The 21,466-nt window shown below is 39.4% G+C and overlaps 1 protein-coding gene across 1 annotated transcript in view; it reads left to right on the forward strand.

Annotated features, from left to right (window-relative positions):
- Nucleotides 1-20,805, forward strand: part of EXT2 (exostosin glycosyltransferase 2) — a 91,342-nt gene extending 70,537 nt beyond the window's left edge. The window contains 5 exon segments of the mRNA XM_068399495.1: nucleotides 2,427-2,593; nucleotides 9,671-9,814; nucleotides 10,359-10,487; nucleotides 11,638-11,720; nucleotides 18,006-20,805. Of these exon segments, the coding sequence (XP_068255596.1) occupies nucleotides 2,427-2,593; nucleotides 9,671-9,814; nucleotides 10,359-10,487; nucleotides 11,638-11,720; nucleotides 18,006-18,144 (662 nt within the window). The 3' untranslated portion in view covers nucleotides 18,145-20,805.
- Nucleotides 20,806-21,466: the final 661 nt, after the last annotated feature.

Below are 21,466 nucleotides of genomic sequence, written 5' to 3' on the forward strand. Positions count from 1 at the left end.
ATAAGATAAACAGATTGATCTCCAAGTTCCACCATAAGGCATTTTCTCCTGCCATCGAATAACTTACAGGGTTCTTTCTTGCACCATTTCCAGTGTTTCAATGTGCTTTGAAAACTACACCAGAATCCATGAATACTTTAGCATCTATCTGACTATGTCTGCATACAGGGAAAATTGCCCCATTTCTTACTACTTACCCATCTACATACACAAGAATTACATTAATTAATTTTACCCCAGCAGCATGCTGAGGACTAAGGTCCACCCTGATCCCTTAAGCCTTTTCAGCAGCTGCTTTTAAGGAAAAAGTTGCCTTGGTCCTAGTGTTTAGCTATGTGTTGAGTTGTATCAGCCTGGTTTTTTGTTCAAATGCACCTAGTTTACTAAACAGTCCAGAGTGCTCTGTATGACCTTATTGTCCTCACTATTTTTTATGTCTCCAGGCTTTGTGTCACTTGCAAATTGCACTGGCAATTTATATGTAGTTCAGATCACCTATGAAAATTTCAGTAGCTTCAGGCCCAGTGTCAGTTTTTATAGACTCCACTTACCACAGAATCACAGAATGGCTGAGCTTGGAAGGGATATCTGGAGATCATCCTGTCCAACCCCCCTGCTCAAGTGGGGTCACCTAGAGCGGATTGCACAGGACCATCTCGACGACTTTTGGGTATCTCCAAGGACGGAGACTCCACCACCTTCCTGGGCAACCTGTGGCAGTGCTTGGTCACTCTCACAGCGGAAAAGTGTTCCTCACGTTCAGAGGGAACCTCCTGTGTTTCAGTTTGCGCCTGTTGCCTCTAGTCCTGTCAGTGGGAACTGGTGAAAAGAGTCTGGCTCTGTCTTCTTTACACCTTCCCTTCAGGTTTTTGTACGTATTGATGAGACCTTTCCTCAGCCTTCTCTAGGCTAAACAGTCCCAGCTCTCTCTGCCTTTCCTCACAGGAGAGATACTCCAGTCTATCCATCATCTTCATGGCTCTTTGCTGTCCGTGTCTCTTCTGCACTGAGGAGCCCAGAACTGGACACAGTACGCCACGTGTGACCTCTCCAGTGCTGCGTAGAGGGGAAGGATCACCTCCCTTGAGGTGTATCCTTATACATGTTTTCATTTGACACAGAGAACAACTTATAAATTCTCTCAGCAGTCACTTCATAGTTGATTTAAAGTATTTTTGCTTTTTTTTTATCATATACCATTGTCATTTTTTCCATTTCACCAGTGTGAGAAACTCAAGTGTTCATCTATCTGCTGTTCACAAGGTACTTACACTCATCTTACAATGCTCTCTTTCCCCTCAAATTTTCATTAAAATATATGTCTATTGTGAAAGCTGGAAGAAACCAACAAATCACAGTTGTACTTGTTTAGCTATTTGTTTAACTATTAATTAAACTACTTTTTGATGAATTCATGCTTTTGGGATGCATCATACTGTAATAATGACTACTGATAAGCTTTGTGCCAGAAAATATATATGGTTAAATATGTGCATTTAGAATTAATGTTTAATATTCGGTACTTGGTTGTGTTTCTTTTAGCTTGGTGCTTTATACTTATGCCTGCAGTTATACTTTTGTAGGAATAGAATAGGATTTTGATTATTTTTTAATATGTGCAAAAGCCTGCAGAAACTGTTAACGTGACAGTTAAGGTACTACATTTTAAACACATAGCAAGAAATGGAAATCTAATCTCATTGTAGAGGAAATTGGATCTGGTTTTGTATTTACAGGTATTTTTGTTGCTAGTTAAAGCATCATTTGACTTGTGAATTTTCATGATTATGTATTCCAGTGCTCTGTTCTACTTCTAAGGACACTGTAGGGCACAAGAACATTTGTCTAGCTTAATTTATCAGTGTCTCTTAGGACTTTGAAGAAGAAAGAAATTACTCATACACAGAATCTACTCCTAAACTGTCAATAGTGATTATCATTTTAGGTGTATCTAGATTTTTAATTGGTATAATAAAATTTATTTTTCTCAATGCTTGATAGAACTAACATTCATTTTCAAATTCTTCATGACCCTAGACTTGCAGACAGTGATTTTATACTGCTGCTTCCAATTTTTTTAAATAGTTGCAGTTGAATAAAGTATCTTTTCTTGCTGTGTGTCCTAAACCAATACATAGTATCGCTGACTCTCCTTATATGATTATTGCAGACTGCTGTTTTGGGCAAGCTATCCCCCATATAGGTGTCTGTGAAGCTCCCTGTAGAGAGCAAAAGAGAGAAATGTAGCTGAACTTCTCTTGCCTTCATATGCTTACGTGTTTGCCTAACTGAAAGTCAAGTGTAAATAGGCCATTAAGAAGTTTTGTTTGAAATGTGAAGAAAAAAAAGAGTAAAGAGAAGCTAAGACAGATATGCAGAATTAAAGTATAATACTGAATTCCATTTCTTTTAATTTGTCTCTCTAGATTCCCTCTGGCCAAAGATTCGTGTTCCCCTGAAAGTTGTTAGGACTGCAGAAAACAAACTTAGTAACCGCTTCTTCCCCTATGATGAGATTGAAACAGAAGCAGTGTTGGCTATTGACGATGATATCATTATGCTAACCTCAGATGAACTCCAGTTTGGCTATGAGGTAAGAGAATGGTTTTTTTCCTGTCTCTTAGGCTGTCCACTTCAACACTGCATGTGTTTGTGAAGTGGAGAAATCGCTGCACAGTCTGCTGATTCAGATTGTTGTATCTCTCTTTACCATAACAGTTCAATGCTGACTGAAATATTATTACAGACAGTTACTACTTTATGGAAAAAACTGCCAGCTAACAGAAAATTTTTGGTAACTGGCACAGTAATGCCAAGAGACTCCAGAAAAGGTTGTGTAATGGAAGAAGTCTGGAGACTGTAAATTGCATTCTTCTTAAGAGTTTCAAACAGTTTTCAGACAAATCATAAGTGCTGTCCAAGTTGATGTGTCTTGATGGACAAGACAAGTTTCAGAGATTAAGTGTTGGGAACAGAGGAGGCCTCTTGAGGACATGCCGAAGTAAGGTGGAGTGCAATGAAGAGAGGAACTGAAGAATGTCAAGGAGGGGGACGCATGTATCATATGCTTGAAATGGCAAAGCTTCAACAGCTGCCGTTGTAATGAGGGTATCAACAAAAAGAAAGTTTGTCCCAATCAGTTACCCATGCCAGTACAAAGAGGTGAAAGTCTTCATAGGCGTTTGAGTTGTTTGTTAAGAAGTGCACTTACTTAAAGCAACACTGTTGTCTTCCTTCCAAAACTTTGGTTTGAATGAGTTAATTTTTGTCTCCCCATTTGTATTTGAGTGTAGGACACAGTCCATAACCTGACATTACTGTTATATGTGTTATGTTTAAGACAAACATGCTATATTTGTAAATAAATCAAAAACATTAGAAAAATGTGAAATATTTTAAGAAAGGTTTCAATCATATAGTCACACCTGTACCTGCAATATCAAGAGCAAAACAACACCGGGTTTCATACAATGAGAGCTAGAACATGAAGCTATTACGTAAATTGAGTGAAATAATGAAAACCACTTTTCTAAAGGGTAGAAAGCAAACTAAATGTGATAGTTGTCTCGTTTTTAACAATCTTAAGTGTAGTTGTTAACACAAGAAGATATTTTTTAAGAGATGTTGGAAGTATTTCTTTAATGTGACTATGTATGTGGTAAAATATGGCTCTTTATCCATCTCAAGTGAAAGAGACTGTTAGCAAGTAATGAGCTTTTGGACGCAAGAAGTGACTTGTGGTAATGGAGTTACACTGATGTAATAACAAAGATGTTAAGTGGTGGAGACAGAGGTTTAATCTATCGTGTGTCTCCAGAAAGGAAATACTTCCCTTGCCAGGTTAAGGGTAACGGGTTAGTACATGAAGTGTGAAAGATGGAATGAAGAGAAGACAACTGAAGGAAGGGGTTTTTTTGGCCACATATGTCTTCTCCGTTGTCTACACTGAATGTTTTAAGTGCTGCACTGCTACAGCTGAGCAATCAAATGTTGGCAGCTCTGCAAACTGACTTACTTTAGTCTGTGTTGATGCTATGACTGCAAGTTTTGAGGGTGAACTGATGGGATGAAAAATAGCAAATCCATAACATGCATGCTGTGTAAATCCTGGCTCCATTTGCAGTTTGACTTTCATTTTCATCGAGCTGTCTCAAAGTAAATAAAAATAAGTTTTATAAAAACCTAAGTGACTGTGTAAATAGTTCCAAATGGATCTCTGCTACTGGCAAAGCAGGCTTGGAGGGCTTCGAAGCAGAGATTCAAACTGCAGCTGAATTTCAGCTGTGTTGGCCAGAAGTCATGAGAAGCAGAACTGTGGCGCTCTTGTGTCTGAAGCATTAATTTAAACATCCTCAACGGAGAATATCTGTAACTTCACATATATTGAGTCTGGTCACTTAGGCAGGAAAGGGTTATCCTCGTAAAAAAAAAAAAGAGGCAAAGAAAAGTTAACTTGAATTCCCCTGTAGTCAGTGTGATTAGCTGGCAGTTGGGACTTAGAACTCCTCATGCGTAGGTCTAGCTGTTGGACTGTACTGGCTAAATTATTGGCCCTCTGTGGACCATATGCATTGGTTGCAGGGACTGTCTGAGTAACAGTCCTTATATTCAGTGTGTGAATGTAACTGGACGTGAGATTGTTTAGTCTGGCAGACTAAAAACTATTGCTTTTGCAGCTTTTTGCATTTTATTATAAATCCTATTCCTTTTTGATTTTGGGATTTCAGCTTACATTGATGGAAAATTAAAATGCCTTATTAAGCAGATAGTTGAGACAAACCCATGGGTAGTTTGAATCCTTATATTTTAATGTTGCCTTTTTTTCCCCTGTAAAATAAATGAATAGAAATGTCTTTGAATACAGAAGCACAGCAGATTATTTTGTAAATACAGAGTTTTCCTCATACAGGGGGTGAGTGATGTAGTTCCTGCTCTCTGGCACAGAAATCAGGGGCTGAAGATTGATCTTTCCTATCCCTGAGTGTCTGTGACTTGCTTGACAGGCCTGAGCTGGCTCCCAGATGTTTAAATTGTCCTCAGCCTGTGATAATTTATTTATCTGTTTGTGTGTGTTACCAGAAAAGGATCTCAAGCTCTTGACTCATTTGCAGGGGAATCCAGAGGGAACAGTAGCAGCATATAATGTTACTAGAAAGTTTTCTTTTAAAAGTACGTCTGCTTCTGCTTTGGTCATAAGAAGGGGTGGAAACGTGACATTCAGTGATTTTATTTTCTCCTCCCGACATCCTTGAGACTTTACATTTAAACATGTGGCAAAATCCCCTCTGTCACAGACTTGTCTGAATGTATAGAGCAATCCTAAAAAAACCCAGAAAACTTTGATCTCTGTACACTTTAAGCCATAAAAAATTATAGTAACACTCAAAGTGTCAGACTTTTTTTACTTGTTAAAAGTGAACTATTATGGTACAGTGATTTATGACATTGCATAAATCTATTGGAGCAAGCAGAAAAATAGTCCCTGTGGGCTGCTGTATTAAGGTAGCAGAAGAATACTCATGACATTCTGACTTTGAAAAAAGTATTTCTGTTAAGTTACCCGATGAAATCACAGGCGTGACTTGGGGCAGTGGAAAAAAACCATTAGGGCTAGACAACTTTTTCCCTACTTACTGATCTTTGTTGTTCACAAAGGGAGTATCAGAGAGGCCCAAGAAAAGGAGCGAGTATTTAGATTATCATAATCTTAAAAAATTAAAGCAGAACCATTGGCTACTCCTGATGTATTTGGTGTTTGAATGTGGGACTGAAAGCACACGTTCAGTAGTGTTTCCACCTCTGTGTCTCAGCTGGCCTCGGGACAGATGGCTTAGCATTTCTATCAGCCTGAAAAGTAGGAATAACAATTTACAAGTTCATGAAGATTTCTTATTAGGTACTTATGCAGCACTTTGTCCTTACAAAGTATTTTTATTACAGAAATAATAGAAATAATCTGAATTGGGATTGTTGCTCTGAGTGCATGTTTTTTTTCATAGAAAATATTGTTTGATGCATTGCTAAGTTTGTGCTTTTTCTGTTGGAGGCTTTTTGCCTACTGCTAGTAGATGATCTTATTCTGTGTCAGAGCTGTTTTTCAGTGCTTCATGTCTCTGGCATTCTTTAAAAAAAAAATCAACTCTCTGATGAATTGCATATTTCACTAGGCTAAAATCATCATAAAGTTTGAATGCTTTCTTTAGAAGAATTCTTGCATACCCATTTTGTTGGTTAAAAATGTATTTTTCAGCATTGCTTTATAGAAGGAGTAGTATAACTCTGCTTACCAAAAGACTTCTCCATGGGTTACTGCTGGCCACATTCAAAGCTCTTCTTCAAATTGAAGTTATTTTACAAATTGTGTGCATGTGAAGCATCGCTTATCTTTTAATGGGCTTTGTGTTTACATTTTGCTTTGGTTTTACATAATGATACCAGCCATCTCTTTGGGGGCCAGGGGAGAATTAAGAGTGGACGGGGCTCTGGTAAGAGAGAAGGTATACTGATTGATTGGGTTTTCTTTCATTTGTAGAGGATAGTCAGTGTTTCATTCTTACAGCGTTGCCATGGTAGCTTTGGAAATGCTGATTATTTTTCTGTTTATTAAATTTAAAAATTTTCTGGTTGTAATTAGCCAGTTCCTGAAATTGCATGTCACTTAATATAGTCTAATAAATCTAATGCATAAATGTTGGAGTATATTCTGGAAAAGGAAGTGCTTCTCTGTCCTCTGGCTACATGGGGAATGAGCTGTGGCAGCTGTTCTAATGGCACAGTGAAACAGCACAGAATATTTGATGCTTGGAGGCAGAGAGAACTGTGGAGAGGTGAGACTGGAAGGTGTTTAGCTAGGCTGTTTATGTCACTTGGGGAACTTGACTTGGAAACAAAATTACTATAATTTTCTCTTGGTGTCTTTTACAAGATTTTTAGTAAAACTACCAAGTCAGAACTTCTATTTGACTTTTCATCTGGGAGATGCTTTGTCCAAAAATATTTATCTTCAGGGTTGTCTAGCAGAGTCATTGAATAGTGTTGTCTGCAAAGTATACCTCCTCTTCACTATGTTTTGACTTGGATGTGTCCCTTACCAGTATTAAATCAGGCTATCCTTCGTTAGTCTCAGAACGCTAATAAGATCACTGGCTAAAGTGGAATGTACTCTTAACAGACTAATAAATTATGGCAACCATCAAACAAGAAAATGGACTGTAGTACAAAATAGAGAGTAGTATGAGAATCATTACCACTATTTTTATTCTGAAAGCTTCCTTATAAGCAGTAGCTGTATATATTAATTTTGGCACAAAACATACATATGGATTTGGGCAGTGAGCTGGATGCAGCTATTTGGAGCCTTTCCAGGAATTACCATTGAATGAGCTAGTGATGAACATTATGAAAAAGCCAAGCTTTTCCACTGACTTTGATAGCATTACTTTTAAAAGGAATCTTTGTTTAAAGCAACCAAGTTATTTTTTAGATGCATCAAACTGACAATTTTCAGGGGCCAGAGTTGGGGTAGGGTTGAGCTTTACAGTGATAAAAAGAAATCTGTACGAGTAACATGCGTTATAGTTGCCTTTTATTTTATGTCCTTTGGACTCTTGAAGATCACACCGAGGGCAAAAACTAGAAGGAATATGTTTCTACGGTTCTGTGTTGTGAAGGCACTGAAGTCCCTTGGGAAGCAGTAGCTGAGTTTAATCTTTCTTTCAGCTGCCTTTAATACGCATGCCATTCTCTCTACAAGAATTCTTTGTACAGTACGGTGCAGATCTGTAGTGTTCTGTCAAATCCTTTGTTGAGCCTCAGTAGCTTATGTGGTGGTGCCTTCCAACAGCGGGGAGATGGGCATTTCAGGTTTAAAAAAAATACAAAAATCAAATCATTAATTTTTTTGAGTCCTAGAGAGTGAGGATTAAAATTTTGGAAGAGGGAGTGGCCATACTTTTGTTTTTTTTGTTCTTTACCAGTGTTTTTGACATCATGTCAAAATAGGTATCTCAAGCCCTCAGTGGCTTGCCTGCCAAAAATCTGTAGTTTTTTAATTACCTGATGGCACCAACCTGTAATAACATCCTATGAATTCTCTTCTTTGAGTTCCAAATAATTTCTGCTTTCAAGAGCCCTCTGTTAGAGCATTTTCCTATCTAAATACTATCCTAGTACTTGTGCCCTAGAACTGTCTAGAAAGATTGTTTTCTGGATAAAGTACAAGTCGGGGAGTCAGGAGATCTGGTTCCCATTCTTGTTTCCTGTATAATTTTTGGCAGATTTCCTCATCTGTACATTTGAAATCGTAACTGCTCTCATCATGGGATTCTGAAGCTATATTAAGTGACAGCAATAAAAAGTGTGTTGAGATGTATAGATGAAAAGGTATAGAGTAATGCAGAATAACAGAAATGTAGATACAGAAGCAGAAACTTAAAGCTGATTGTTTTATCACATTTACTTTGACAAAATACTTGCATAGAGTCCTTATAGTCCAGGCCTCCCAACTGCAACATACTGGCATGTAAAAAGTGCCCAAAGTGAACAGCTGACGAGGTGAGTTTTGCAGGATAGTGGAATTCCAGATAACACTTTCTTTACTGCAAATTCAACTGTAGGGTTCCTTTGCCTTTTGTACAGAGAAAAAAGGTTTGCTAGTGAAGTCACTGTTGGGGATTTATGAGATACTTTGTTGTTGTTGTTGATCTTGCATACACAATTAAATTTGTGTATGTGTGTTTTTATTTATACACTACCAACCTGAAAGAGAAACCCTTGTGACCTAACACTGTGTGTTGGAGAGTCAAGACTCGTATTCTTGCAACAAACCTAGCAGTTACTTGGATTAAAGGACAAATTTTGAGTAATTTGTCTGCAAATAATGCAGATAAATACTAACTTCATTATTGATCAGCAAAAAGACAAACTGTGTTTAGCAAGCAAATAGCATTCAGACCATTCTAAATAATTGTAAACCTTTCTCCTTTTTTTCCTAACACAAAAATTGACCATTATTTAATGTGGCCAGCAGTGTGGAGAACTGGGGTTGCGTTAATGATGCCCTTCTCCTTGTTCTTGTCTACTGTGTGTGATCCTGTAGTCAGCTACAAAATAATGTATGGAGTGACAAGGATGGTATCTTGATTGTATCCAGCTGTCCGGAACAAGTCAAGGGCAGAGAGGCCTTCCATGTAGCAGTAGATCCATCCAAGCACCCACTAAAGAATACCAGAAGTATTAAAACATAAGCCTGTTTTAAGCCTGTTCCTATCAAAGGAAGCAGGCGGGTTAGATCCAAAGCCAGCTGTGAAAGTACTGCTGAAGTTAACATCAGAAGTTCCATTTTAATCATGCTTGGTTTTAGTTAGTGTTCAAATCTTTTTGAATAGTCGGTTGTGTTTCTCTACAACAAGGAAGTTAGTATTGCTTTAGTGGCCTTTTGCTCTGGGGGCATGACTTCCCTGAGTTGTAGGGACCTTCCAAAGCAAGCTTGGGCTTTTTTGTACTTCTTCCAGGCAGCTTCCTATTCCAAGAATTGAGACTTGGAAGAATTGAAGTGGTCTTTGCACCACGGGAACTCTACCCTCCCAAAGCAGATGTGTTGCACCTGCACATTTGCGTTTGCTTGCTGTGCAGGCCTGGTTAGCAGTGTGTCACGTCTTTTTGTCTTCAGGTTTGGCGTGAGTTCCCTGACAGGTTGGTTGGATATCCAGGCCGCCTGCATCTTTGGGATCATGAGATGAACAAATGGAAATATGAATCAGAATGGACCAATGAAGTCTCAATGGTGCTTACTGGGGCAGCATTTTATCACAAGGTAATATACAACTTGTAGTATACTAATGTACAACATGAACCTTTTTTAAAGAGCTGTATGTGTTTCTGTCATTGTTCTATGAGTGTTTTGTGGTGCCATGATTGTCTTCTACAACAATCAGAGAACTAATTGCAAACTTTCCCTAAGCCTCTTTCAGTTGCTGTGAAAACAACTGATTTGTCTCTGCCCGTAAAATAAAAACATTACCTTAATGAACTTACAGAAGAACTCTTGCCAGTTTGCATGACCTGTCACTACATAGCAAATTTTGCAGTGAATGTAGCTTTGTAGCTAGCAGTTTAAGAAAAGAAAAGCGATTGTAAAGAAATCTGTGTGCTGGTCAGGAAAGGGGTAATTATGGAATTAAGCACCCCAAAATGATTTTCTATCTGCTAAAGCAGTCTTTGGCTGAAGGCAGTGTCGCAGTTTGCCCATAATCCATCCTTAGCTGCCGGCTGTTCAGTGACTGAAATATTTAGAGCCTTATAGTTACTGCATCTGTATTTAAAATTATCTTCTGTCTCTCTCCCCCTCTGTCCTGCAGTATTTCAACTATCTTTACACCTACAAAATGCCTGGAGACATCAAGAATTGGGTGGATGCTCATATGAACTGTGAAGATATTGCCATGAATTTTCTAGTGGCAAATGTCACTGGCAAATCAGTCATTAAGGTGGGACTTCTCTGCAGTTTAGCTTTACAAAGTTTAAAAACATGATGTACATACTTAAATAAATTTATTTAGTGGGCTTCAATATATTACTTAATCTTCCTTTTCCTCTCATTTACTGCTGGTATAGGGTCTTGTTCTCCTTCCATGGTAGAAAAGCCCTTTTAGTAAAACTTTTATGCTAACTGTGAACAGAGAATAGTTTTTTACTAGTTGTTTCTGGTGGTTATTTTAGCCATCTAGATGAGGTATGAAAAAGTTAATTTAAATTATAGCTACATATACATATATTTTAACTATTTGAGATCACTAGAGGAAAGAAATTGCCAACTGTCCACAGCTCGCTCTGTCATGACCTGGCAACAGCTGATTTATAGGAATGTTAATTGCAAGAATGTTAATTGCAAGATCAGCTTTAAATGAACTTTTTATCCCTGAATTAATTTCCTGACATGTTTCGACACGTTTTCAGGTTTGGACATTCACTCTGTACATTCATTTCAAAGTGTGTCAACTTGGAATGAGATTTAGAGGCCACCAGGCGTTACTTCAATTAGCAGGGTCCATTTTCCCATCTGTCCATCATCATTTACTGGGACTGGTGGCTGCATTTCCTGGAAGAGTCTTTAGAAGATAAAGAGTGTGTTTTTGCTGAAAAAGTTTTTGAGCTGTATGAGGGCACAGCAGAGTAATTTGGCACCTCTGTGCGATTCGGAGAGTTTTGCAGAGTTTGCCAGTCAGCTATTAACTGCAGTGAGCAAAAGAGCGTCTGTTGGATTAACGTTACGGTGAAGTATGGGAAGCTATATTTCATCACTGTTATGGCTGCAAGAACAAATGGTGTTTATACAGGGACCTTGGCAGTGAGAAAACAGTCATTAAACAGGAATTAAGGAGCTTGTCATCACCACTTCTTTTCAGATACAGAAGGAAAAACCCCTCCAAGCCGTTTTTATGGGGCCTGTGTGATTTTGCAGTCAGATGGAGCTGAATGGAGGAATGGAGTGGCTTTTTTTTTACCCCCCCCCCCTCCTTTTTGAGACAGCTCAGCTTACACTGCAGGCGTGTTCAGAGGTATTGCACTGCTCTCTGTATAAGGAGATTAATGTCCCTTCTGTTGATATTTGATGATATCTGGCATGCCTTTCTGCAGGTGACCCCACGAAAGAAGTTCAAATGTCCAGAATGCACGGCAATTGATGGGTTATCACTGGACCAGACACACATGGTGGAAAGGTGAGTGACCACCCTTAATTCCTCTGATTGCCTTGTTCTGATCCCTAGAATCTTATCCTGTGTCTCATTAAATTAGAATCAAAAATGCTCACTGATTGTATTTCTGTAAATTACTAATTTTGAAAGAATGTTGCACGGATTTGATCAGCATAAGTCATTCCTACAATGGATGATGTTGACGCTGAAAAGTGGACAACTGTGAGAAAGGACTTTAGAAGGGCACAATTTTTAGCAGCTTTGATGTAAAGCATATAGGGGACACATGAAATTCAGGTTGTTGGCAGTACTTTCAGTAATACCACATTTCTCTTCTATCATGGAACATCAACTGTAATGAGTATGAGATTAATTTTTTTTAAACCAGACAGTTGGCAGCTTACCAAAAAGTAACAAGGATATAAATTATTAATAATGTTATTTGAATTGATGTTCGTACACTGTCTTTCCTCCAAAGATTGTGAAGCACATTGCTTCCACTAATGAAGGGCATTTTGCCTGCACAATTGCATGTCACATTTTTTAACAATGGCAGCATTATTACATTTTTGTGATAATTTAATTTTGAAATGAAGTATGTATTTGGAAAGGCAGTAATGTTTAGAGTGAAATACTGAAAGTTGATAAGTGTAAGAGTTGCATTCTCTGCTTTACAGTAAAAGGGCTTCCCAGCCTTGACCAAGACACTAAACTTCCCTCTGCCCTTGGCTTCTGAATGTATAAAACAAGGGAAAGTTTCTTCATTTTTACAAGGCTGTTCAACACCCATCTTTGAAAAGGGCTATCTGACAATAAATGTACATACTAGTTATTAGGTGGAATTAACCTGGGATCTAGGACTGACAAAGGCATTTCACCTTAGGCTTCTTGGGCTGTTGCACCTCTCCTGCAAACTTTGGGAAAAATAATTTGCAGCCATAGAATTGATGGGGTAGGTAAGCAGGAGTAGCCATAGTGCTGGAGGAGACCAGCAGAAGAGGTAACAAAATAAAAAAAAATCTGGCCAGCATTTAAAATAGTCCATTTCAGATTTGAACTGAGAGACATAACATGGTTATCTTACCAGTTACCATGGTTATCATCTTAACAGTGAGCTTTTTTCTGTCCTTCTCTGCAGTACTCAGCAAATTTAAAGTTTTGTATCTATTTACTGGCCTTTAGCAATGTAAATGATATTTATGTATTGTAATATATGCAGTGAACTAATGCAGAACTGGTTAGTAGGTTGGGGGCTTATTTACAAGAAGAGTGCATACATGTGTCTGATGTGTAAACACAGATTACACTACACACAATCACATATATAGTTTGGCTGATTGATTGTTAACCAAGCATCAAGCCAGGCATTGAATAGCATAACTGTCAAGGTTAGTGACAAAGTATTTAGACTGGATGTATAATAAGGCTGGATTAAAAAATCAAGTATGCAAGTCAGAAGTAAAATGTACCTCATGAAGACGGTAAAAATTACTCTGCAGAAAGCTTTTTAAGGAAGGGGCTTGAATCTTTGTAGATCTTAAATGTTAGCTGAAGGGGAAGCACGAGAGGTTGTCCCATGTCTAGCAATTCTATGCTGGCTTACAGGATGGGCTACCTGAAGCCAGTTGAGCTTTCTTGTGATCATACTAGTAGCATTACAACAGCACATAGGAATTTTGGTCATGAACTAGGTTCTCATTAAAGTAAACACTATAAAAACAGAAGATGAAAAAGTGCTTTTTACTCTGAAGTGCATTATGATGCAGGGTAAAGGTTACGTTTCCATGTCTATAGCAATTCTTGTATCCTCAGAGTAAAGTATCATTGACAGTTTATTGAGAACATGTTTAAACCGTTGCTTTGCTTCTCTAGTTTCCAACACTGGGGATAGCTGGGTTGTGGGAAGTGTTAGATTGACTGCAAATCCACATACTTTTATTTGCCCAGCCAAAGGAGTACATGCTGGGACGGAGTCTGGGTGCAGAAGAAAATCTAGGGGGATATACAGTTCGGGTGTATTCAGGCTTCATTTTGAAGATCATTAATATCATACTGAAACTGCATGCTACACCTAATACCTTCTCATCCTCTGTCGTTATTATCTACCTTCAATATAAAGGAGTTATTTGAAAATCTGAAAGGGTTTATTTTTTTGAATCTTCTAAGCTAGCTATTATTCATTTTAAGTGGATAATAAATGATAGCAACTCCTAGAGCAAATTTTTAACTTAGCAGTAAGGCTCTTAATGGCTTTTTTATATAGATATATATAAGTATGTGTGTGTGTATATGTATGTATATATATGTATACACACAATAGTTATTTTCAGGGTCAGGAGAGAAGCTGAATGGAAAAAATTCATGCATCAGGGAATCCTTGCCGTATTATAGAAGAACAACTTTGTACAGGTAACTTTACAGTGTTGGGTACCGAGAGCAATACCTGGGGTATCAGGCAAAGAGCCATTATCAGCTTCACTTGCAGCTTCCCAAAGTGCCTGACTCCTTGTTTTTCAGCATTCAGAAATAGCGAGCAGGTAGTCCGAACTAGTTACTTGTCCGAATATCCGGGGATCAACCTGCTGTTTGTGAAACAAACAATTTATCAGGGTTGTCATGGGCGTGCATGACATTTAGTGTTAGGTTTCTGGTTCATAAATAGCAGAGAGATGCCCAGCAACTGCCTGATGATTGTTTTTGAGTGTAAAAAGTTTGAGAAGTCAGTTGTGGAGATCTGTCCAGGAGAGGCATGTAACTAACCAGTTCTGTTGAGCCTTTTGACACTGTCAGCAGAGACAAAGGAAAGATGGTACAGTTGAACTCTTGTCTCTTAAGAGATTTTTTGACCAATACTGAAGGATATTTACAGTGAATCATGGGAAAGCCAACACTATTCTTCCTGCTGTGTAATTTCTCTGTCCCCGGGGTTATTGGGCTCCATCATTAAAATACATTAACTAAAGAAAACTTTGAACCAAGAATGCCCTTATTGCCTTTACATCAGGTCACAGAAGAAGCTGTAGGAAGATCTCATAATCCCTGTATTTACAGGTGCTGTTTGCGTAGCGACTAGTTTTCTGCCTTGAGCGTCTGTGCTTCTGGCTCTCAAAAAAGAACTCTGCAAAATGCAGCCTAGGGGGCAACTGCCTGTACAGTAAATACAACAAAGGGCTGAGCTGCTTCTGCAGCAACTTTAACAGCAGTGTCTTATTTAGGACATGTAAGTATTTGTTTGAGTCAAAATAGGAAGCCATTCCCTTAACAGGCAAACTGACCAGGTAACAGTTGGCCGAAGGCTGCAGGTGCAGAGTTACCCTGCCAAAAAATATTTGGGAGAGGAAACTGATTAAGAGAGACCTTAACAGATGTGAAGTTTACCCAGTCTGCCAGGGGCAACAGGGCTCTCAATTTCTGAGTTCGTACAATCTTAATTTCTTGTTGAGCACAACTGCATGTTGTCAGCAGAGCAAGGAAAAAAAAAAAATAATTCTTGGAAGCAAACATGCCTCTGTTAGTATGAATTTGCAGAACTATCAACACAGCCAAGAAAAACACCTTCCCTCCATATTAAGATGACATGTTACATTCTCTTGGCTACCTAGCTTTGAATGTTTAATGTTCTAGATATCCTTTCTGGTTTGTATTTTCCAAAAGTGGCAACAGCTTTGGAATTCAAGTGATTTAGTTCAGCATAGGAGACAAAATTTTTGGAAAAGGCGACTTCCCTTCGAACATATTTTGTGACTTGTGTATGACATTTCTTTCATCTAAAAAAGCCTGTTTCTGATCTTTGAATTTTATATTTCCTGGGGACTAACTTTTCTGATTCAACCAGAGTGATTAGAACATACTGATTTTTCATTTTTTCATTTCTTTAACAATGAAATGGTTTCTTGGTGGTTAAAGATATTGTACTGGTATGTTTGAATGGTCTTGCCACCAGAATAAGTTTGGCTGTAGAACAATTCGATCTTGATATTTTCTCATAAGACCTCATCTTTGATTTGGGAGTATAACCTCTGGAGGGAAGAGGTCAATTTTGTCTCCACTACCCATTTAGTTTGGTCTTTTGCTCTGAGGGTGCCGCTTAGTTCCGGTTGTGACAGTGGCCAGTCTGATGCAGACACCTGCCTACCAGGCAGCAGGCTGAGATAACGAATTCATTTCACACTGGCCACCGAGCAGCTGTTATATTACAATGTCTTTCAGTCATTACTGGCAGAGGCAGGATCTGAACCAGTAGACTAGAAATATTCTTGTATTCCAGAAACCAGTGAGGGCCAGCAGCTGTGCAAACTTCTCACATGCACATCTCCCAGTGCATCTACCTCCTCGCTGTGAAGTTTGTGCTTTTCCTGCCATGAGACTTCTCCAATACACACAACTTGGATTACAGTTAGCCATGTTTTTCAGACGTAAAAGATGATTTGGAAGTCGACCTTATCTGAAAATCAGATGTCTTTAAAGTATCTCATGTTGGGCATCTCGTGAAGGCAACAGAAACTGCTTAGTGTTCCTCAAGAAAACACTCAGTTCCTGTTCTCTGTGTTACTGTAACCTTTCTGTGCCCAGGGCCCAAAGCTCACCCTCACGATGGTGAACCTTGTTATTGCAGACGTTGAACCAGGTACTTGGGTCTCTCTGCTTCAGTCCTGACTGATGGCTCCTTTGCTGTTTCAGATCTCTGCTGCCCTGGAGCAAATTGTGATTGTGCCAGGTCTAGAGGTTGCTTCCCACTGCACACAATTTCCTCTTACACTCTGAGTTCCCTTTCATTTGTTCCCTAGTCCAAAGATTTGAATCTGGAGATAGGAAGAAGTATTGAGGGGATGAGAAGGGAGCAGAAAGCGAAATATCTGCATTTACCTGTATAAATATTTTATTCAAGTATGACCCATATGGACTAGTTTTGTGACACTTTTCTCAGGCCAGAAAATGGCCTGAAATATGACCATTATAGCTTAAAACAGTTATGTAGAGATGTAGCACTTTAACAACCTGAGCTTTATGTTTTCCAGCCATTTACTCCAGTTAAGGAAGGAGCCATGGGATGGCTCAGAGGCTGAGGAGTTAATTTTGAAAACCAGTCTTGCTGTCCCATCTACTTCAAAAGAGTGTTTGGGGCAGTGTTGAGCAGTCCCCATCACAAAACTGTCACACTCAGTTGGTGTGATTGACCAGGTCTGTTGAGGAAAATTGTCCTGGAGCCATAGTGACCCCCTAACACTTCGAAAGGGTCGGGAGAGGGTGCAGTGGTTGGAGAGTGAGAGACTGGGACTGCCTGCAGCACATCAGCCTCTATAGCTGAGTCAAAGTACTCATTTCTTTTTTTGTTTTCCCTTTTGAAAAGCAAAAGAAACATGAACTGTTTTCTTGTAGCTGTCTCTGTTATGTTATGTGTTGGGGATTGTTGTCACGATTCTTGGTGACTGAAGTTCTTAAAAACTGTTTTATGAAGTGCACAGGTAATGTTAGCTGAGCACTGGCTGAGGTGAGGTGAGCCAAGTTTTCCCTCCCTTGCTTCCACAGGTATTGTGCCTTTTGGTGAAAGAGTTAAAGGAGTGATGTAAGGTTAAACATGTGTTTGCTTGTTTTCTGAAGCACATGGCTGTTCCCTTCCACAGCATTACTGACACCTGAGATTATTAAAACTGAAAGAGTCATCAATGCTCTGATCTTTTTGTGCTAATGTGATGCCTTACTGCTCAGTATCTCTATTTAGACAAGGAAAATAAACTAGTTGGTTTCATTTTATAGGTTTTTTCAGCTTCACTCTTAAGCTACAGTACAATCAGTGCTGCCTATACACTGAAGCATGTTTATTTTTGTGGGAAAAGATAGAGCTTCTGAAGAAGCCTGAAAAAACCCAGACTTTTTTTTTTTTTAAGAACTCCATTTCCACAAAGGCTTGGTTTTTGCAATACCTTCGTTATGAGCCAAACTGACCCAACAGTGGCCCTTTAAGAGACATGTTGTCAGTTAATCTGTTCTGGTTTACAGCATGTACATTGCTTTAAGAATGACTGGAATTCTAGGGGGAGGGAGAAGGGAAGCTTTGACCTCCATGTGCACATGTGCTGCTGCCGGCATCCCCTTGCTCGTCTCTGTGATTAAATGGATAAATCAAAGAACACCAGCTTCTTTTCAGTTCTCTCTGCAGTGCGGCTCTCTTCTTATTTACTAGTAGCCAGCATAACTGAAGTACTTGCAAGCACAAGAGGGAAGGTTTCTACCAGTTACATTGGTGTGGGAGCTGGTAGTCAACCCAGTTGTTGGAGTTCTTAATGACACTGCTTTCCCTTTCACCAGATCCGAATGCATCAATAAGTTTGCCTCTGTCTTTGGGACCATGCCTCTGAAAGTGGTGGAGCACCGTGCTGACCCTGTCCTGTACAAAGACGACTTTCCTGAGAAACTGAAGAGCTTTCCCAATATCGGCAGCTTGTAAAGGCAGCTGTGAGACAAATGACAGCCGAAAAGGTGCTATGAGGCCCTGAAGAAAAAAATCACTAGAGAGTGGGTTACATCTGAGGGAGATGGGAATTAATGTTGTGTTCTGGTATGTTGTCTTCTCTTTACGTTGCACCAAGGTGTAACGGAAAGCTGAACAACTTCTTCTCTGTTGGATTGAATCTGTTCATGGGTCCTCCCAGAAATGTCAAATACACACTTTTCTCCAAAGGAGGCTATGCACCTGGAAGAATAAAACAGCATCTCGCTCTCTGTGGTCTGACTGGCATGACTGACCTCTTCTATCAAATGTGCTGCAGTTCTCTGGTTTGTAAGCATCCATCCATTCAAAGCAACTGCCTGCAATGTATAGCTGCTCTCTTTTGGGAGGAGCTTATTGCCTGTGCAATTGGTGGGCCTCTGTCTTTTGAGCTTAATTGTTGGCCTAACTGTGTGACAAACATTTTCTTTTCTGCCTAGTGAGACAAATGTTTATTTTCTTACATCATCAACAACAACAATGTGCGTGTTGTCACATGGTTTAAAGGGCAAAGCATTTTGTTTTACTTAAATTATTTTGATGTGAATTGAGACACACAGCAGCTGGGAGGATGGTCTCCTTCAAAGCAGACACCTGCAGGACAGAACTCCAATTGCTGCACTTCTTCCAGCATAAATCTCAGGTTTTCTGCTGTGTCCGTGCAAGAGACTGTGACGCTGTGTCAAAATTAGTTGTATTGTACAAAAAAAAAAGTAACTTTCAGTCTTACTTTATTTTTGCTTTTCCTTATCAAAACAGAGCAGTCAGGTTACAGTTTTACGTTTTAGCCATATATTGGAACAACAGCTATGAAGTAAGGTTTTCACATCTGAATCCTCTTCAGCAAGCAGCGTGTTGTAGTACTGATTTGTAAAACACTTTCATTTACAGAAATTCCCAGTTACAGCTTCGATGCGCAGGGATACGTGTACCTGCAAGACGTTATTAACGCACACGTACAAACTCCTGTAAATTACCATTGTTGGAAAAACTGCTGGGACTTTGCTTGTAATTGAACTAAGGAACCCATTGCCATGGGCTGCCACTGAAACATACAGCTTAGGAAGGCTTTTCGAGAACCTTTACATTTCTCACAAGCATTGGAATTGTTTCCCAATACTGAAATTAACCTGAATTAGCAAATTAAGTGCAGCAAAATTAGAAATAAAATTGCCTGGACTGTTACCTCTTGCCCTTTGATATTAAAGATGATCCCTAGTTAGGCTGATAAAGGAATCTCTGTTTCAGCTCCACTGGTAAAATGTTTGTTACCAGATTTGGTAATTGACTGATATCACCACGGGCGATTTGACTGTCTTTTGAAACCTCCATTGCTGCCAGTTACAGAGACATCCTACTTGAAGGGCTGTTTTTCTGTTACACTGTGAGCAACCTTATTCCTTGGATTTTGCCAAACCCCAAACAATAGGACAAGTGTTAGGCATCACGGTTCACCCCCTCTCCTAAGCTGGATAGGCAGCAATGACAGAAACCAAATGAAAGTCAGGCTAGGAACAGGAAACATCTGCTCCTATTTGTCTCACCCCCACTAAGACTTATCTTATTGCCCAATGCAGTGGATGTGCTGTGAATGAAAATCATATTGGAACAATAGCTCTGGGGGGATGCTTTGCTTCATAACTCCCCGGGGATGTGCCTGTAAACTGTATCATCTGATTCTCTGGGAACGTTTAATTACTAGTAAATGTTTTTCGCTATAGCCTTTGTTTCATTCCGAAGTTGCTGTGGGAGGGGGGTATTGGGGAGCTAGAAGGATAGCTGTTGCAGTGACAACAACTGCTGTCTGTACAGTGGGTATCACAAGATAGAGGAAAGTTTGTCGCTCACTATTTCTCCTTTGCAGCCTCTCAGGTTCATTCACATGAACTTTCGTTCTGAATCTTCCTGTTGATTTATGTCCTGGTGCTTGAGCATCAGGAAATACCAGCATATTTCCCTTGAAAAGTTTGCTTTAAAAGGGTAGCTGTGACAGTATAGTAGTTGCTTCAGTTTTGGCTGTTCTTTTGCGGCTGATCTCAGCTTGGCAGTATAATTGAGTTTATAACATCTTCCTTGCACAGAGTTGTGAAGCTGCTGTGATTTCTTTGTTCTTAGTGAGCCAGGATTTTTGCACAGAGTCTTAAAAGACATGGAGGATTTCAAATAGTTGGTGGAATATTTTTATGTGAAGACAGCCCAACCAGCCCTCCTTAACTGATCTATAGTCTCAGGTCAGTAAAAGGCAACAGGTTCTCGTGCCTGCATCCCAAAGTATCTGCGCGGATTCCCCTTCCACAAAATGCCCAGTGACCCATATCAGTCATGTTTGGTCCTTTGGCGTTTTACAGTTGCTTTTATAGAGCCATCTCAATGAGATGGTAATTTGTCTCTGTTGTGCCATGGAGAAAATTGGGTAATTGACTGTAAAAAAAATTTGTAAAATGGCCTACTACCCCTCTGCATTTATAATTGTGATGTTTGTGATGCAAAATCTGTAAAGGCAAGATGTACCTGTGTGTCTGATTTGGAATGTTTTTTTTGTCAGTCTTTAAATTAATATCGTTAACTTTTCGTTGTATATATGTTATCAAAAAAAAAGTTAATATTGGTATATTAAAAAGCAGATCCAAGGAGTGTTTGTTGTATTTTACTTCTGGAATGGCACAAGGAAACATGGATACATTTAGAAGGGAGAATTGCAGTGACAGGCTGTTTTGCTACATAAATCTGTGTGAAACTTGAATATCCACAGTGTACTTTAGAAAGATCTGTCAGTATTTTGTCTTTCCCATAACTGGAGTTGGATGGTTGTCTTTGAAGTAGAAGTTTGCTCTGCACGAATTCATCCCAGTCACCTTTTTGGAGAGGGTAGTTGTTACTCTAATTTTCTGCCAAGATTTGACAGTAGCATTTATCTTGGAGAAATAGGGAACAGATCCTTTCTGGTTTTGTGAAGAGAGACAGCAAATGTTGAAGAATTGTGCTTTTGAGAAAAGCTCTGGCTGAGTCATTGAGATGGTGGAATTCAGTGTGGTGGCAGTTCTTTGATTCCGGAAGCGCTGCAGCACGGTCCTTGCGGAGCATGCTGCAAAAGGGCAGCGTGTGTGCATGGCATACCTTGCTACTTGTGCATGGCAAGGGGTGTGATGTGCTGCAGTGCTTGCCCTGCCAGTCATGGTGAGTCTTAAGGACACATTTTTAGCATCACCAGCTTTCTCTACAATGTGTTGACTCTTTCCTTCCTCACAGCTCCACTGACTCATTACAGGACATGCCAATT

Source organism: Nyctibius grandis, chromosome 4 (genome assembly GCF_013368605.1).
Source record: "Nyctibius grandis isolate bNycGra1 chromosome 4, bNycGra1.pri, whole genome shotgun sequence".
In the NCBI taxonomy this organism is placed as follows: domain Eukaryota; kingdom Metazoa; phylum Chordata; class Aves; order Nyctibiiformes; family Nyctibiidae; genus Nyctibius; species Nyctibius grandis.